Genomic DNA, 2,951 nt, shown 5'->3' on the forward strand with positions numbered 1-2,951 from the left:
AATAATATTTATACACTATCCTCCACTATATATAATATGTGGCCTCAGATGTCCAGTGCTTTCCCCCATACTTTAGAGACAGATGATAACATAATAATATTTGTTGTTGCCACAGTAACCTGACCCAGGGAGTGGGCCGCTTCCGGGAGATCCTCCGAGCTGTAGAGACCAGGACCACACAGAACCTACGAATGGTGGGTTCTAGTGTGTGTGTTTATGTGTGTGTGCACCTGCCTGTGTGTGTGAGTGTGTGCTTGCCCGCACGTGCACACCTGCGCTGTAACACAGTGTGTTTCCCTTTGTAGACCATAGCCAAACAGCTGGCAGAGATCCTGCTGAGGGGGATGTGTGAGCAGAGCTACTGGTCTTCTCTGGAGGACCCTCCTAGCAAGTCCCAATTGGACGAGCCCCTGCTACGCCAGGGAGCCCCCTACCTCAAGGACTACGCCCTCAGCCGCAGGCCACGCGTCTACTCCGGAGAGAAGTACGGACCAACCTGTCTATCTCTTCTCTCCCTTCTCTCCTCTATCTTCTCTCTCTATCTCTCAATACTAGTATCTGCCTGTGTACAGACCTGAGATGTGTGTGTATCTACATTGGCACAATCTGACACTCCTAGGCAGCTTACCTACACATGAGAACCCCAATGGGACTCCGCTATGCTGGCTTGTTCATCAAGCTGAGCTGACTGTGGTGGTTTGCAGGCTCTGTCTCTACACTCGTTTGATAACTATCTCTCTCTCTGTGTCTCTATATTGCCATCTCTTTCCCTCTTGCCCCCTTTTCTCTCTCTCTCTCTCTCTCTCTCTCTCTCTCTCTCTCTCTCTCTCTTTCTCTTCCTCTCCCCTCACTTTCTTTCTCTCTTTCTCTGTCTCTCTTTTTCTCTCTACCCCCACTATCTTTCCCTATCTCGCTCTCTTTCCCTCTCTTTCCCTCTCATTGACCCTTCCCTCTCTTCCTCTCCCTTTCTCTCTCCCCCACTATCTTTCCCTCTCTCGATTTCTCTTTCCCTCTCATTGCTCCCATCCCTCTCTTCCTCTCCTTCTCCTCAGTCTGTTTTGTCCACAGGAGAACACAGAGGAGGCTCTGCTCCTGTTGCTGATTAGTGAATCTATGGTAAGAATATCCCTCTTTTCTTCCCGGGCAGGTAGATTCATCTTTCAGGTCGTGCACCTTTTCACCTATAACAGCAACTGAACTCTCCTGGTTCTAATGTTGACAAGTACATGTTTTCTCTCAGTCACATCAACTGTTTCATCCAGTACAGTTTCCCCATCACACTCCCAAAGCAAGGCATTAAAGGCATTTTTTGGTAGCTCTAACTCTCAACTTCCAGTAACAATTGTCCTAGTTCTCTCTCTTTTTTTCAGTTGATTCATTAGTTAAAAGGGTGTTAGATGTCCATTCTGTTTGTTTTTCCTTCTAATGGGTGTTTTTAAAAGCAGGGCCCCCAGTCATCCATCAAACACTACACTCCTCTTTCCATTCTTCCACTCACCACACACTGCAATGTTCCCACTGAACTAACTAACACACACACACTACACTCCTCTTTCCATTCTTCCACTCACCACACACTGCAATGTTCCCACTGAACTAACTAACTAACACACACACTACACTCCTCTTTCCATTCTTCCACTCACCACACACTGCAATGTTCCCACTGAACTAACTAACTAACACACACACTACACTCCTCTTTCCATTCTTCCACTCACCACACACTGCAATGTTCCCACTGAACTAACTAACTAACACACACACTACACTCCTCTTTCCATTCTTCCACTCACCACACACTGCAATGTTCCCACTGAACTAACTAACTAACACACACACAAGCTCCTCTTTCCATTCTTCCACTCACCACACACTGCAATGTTCCCACTGAACTAACTAACACACACACACTACACTCCTCTTTCCATTCTTCCACTCACCACACACTGCAATGTTCCCACTGAACTAACTAACACACACACACTACACTCCTCTTTCCATTCTTCCACTCACCACACACTGCAATGTTCCCACTGAACTAACTAACTAACACACACACAAGCTCCTCTTTCCATTCTTCCACTCACCACACACTGCAATGTTCCCACTGAACTAACTAACTAACACACACACAAGCTCCTCTTTCCATTCTTCCACTCACCACACACTGCAATGTTCCCACTGAACTAACTAACTAACACACACACAAGCTCCTCTTTCCATTCTTCCACTCACCACACACTGCAATGTTCCCACTGAACTAACTAACTAACACACACACAAGCTCCTCTTTCTACTCTTCTGCATCTCTGTGTGTGTGCGTGTACATGGTATGATGATGATGAGTGTGTGTGTGTTCTCCCTGCAGGCCAACAGAGATGCGGTGCTGAGCAGGATCCCAGAGCATAACAGCGACCGCATCATCAGCCTGCAGAGTGCCTCTGTGGTCTACGACTTGCTGACCATCGCCCTGGGGCGACGGGGACAGTACGAGTGGCTCTCTGAGGTGAGGACATACACATACTGGATGTATACACAAACACACAGACCCTTATCCTACACTTACACACACCTAACCGCCCAATCAGTAACCGTGGGAACACCCGAGAAGACCCACGAAGACCAATCATGGCCTATAGTTGCCCCGGTAACCGAAGCTGCCACTCTCCGTCTCTGGAGCCAGGAGCCTTCCTGCAGTCCGGTCGATGGCTGAATGGATCTGATCTCATTGATCTGGAGATCTTAAGTTCATCCCTCCATCCCCCAGCGCTGCGCTTTTCTCTCTCTCTCTCTCTCTCTCTCTCTCTCTCTCTCTCTCTCTCTCTCTCTCTCAGTGAACAAGAGATACATCACAAAGTCTCAGTCACTACAGAGACTCCAAGACACTGCTACTGTTAGTGCAGTCATCATAAACACTAGTCCAAAACACTTTAAAAATTACCTTGTCG

At 47.6% G+C, this 2,951-nt stretch overlaps 1 protein-coding gene across 1 annotated transcript; it reads left to right on the top strand.

Annotated features, from left to right (window-relative positions):
- Positions 1–115: 115 nt before the first annotated feature.
- On the top strand, positions 116–2,788 carry LOC115138821 (tetratricopeptide repeat protein 7B-like; the record flags this gene model as incomplete). Its single annotated transcript, XM_065013905.1, has 4 exons — positions 116–194; positions 306–484; positions 1,053–1,116; positions 2,372–2,788. Coding segments are annotated over 4 exons (667 nt in total), but the record flags the coding sequence as incomplete, so codon positions are not given.
- Between the last annotated feature and the right edge of the window lie 163 nt (positions 2,789–2,951).

This window comes from Oncorhynchus nerka, unplaced genomic scaffold, assembly GCF_034236695.1.
Source record: "Oncorhynchus nerka isolate Pitt River unplaced genomic scaffold, Oner_Uvic_2.0 unplaced_scaffold_10393, whole genome shotgun sequence".
Classification (NCBI taxonomy): domain Eukaryota; kingdom Metazoa; phylum Chordata; class Actinopteri; order Salmoniformes; family Salmonidae; genus Oncorhynchus; species Oncorhynchus nerka.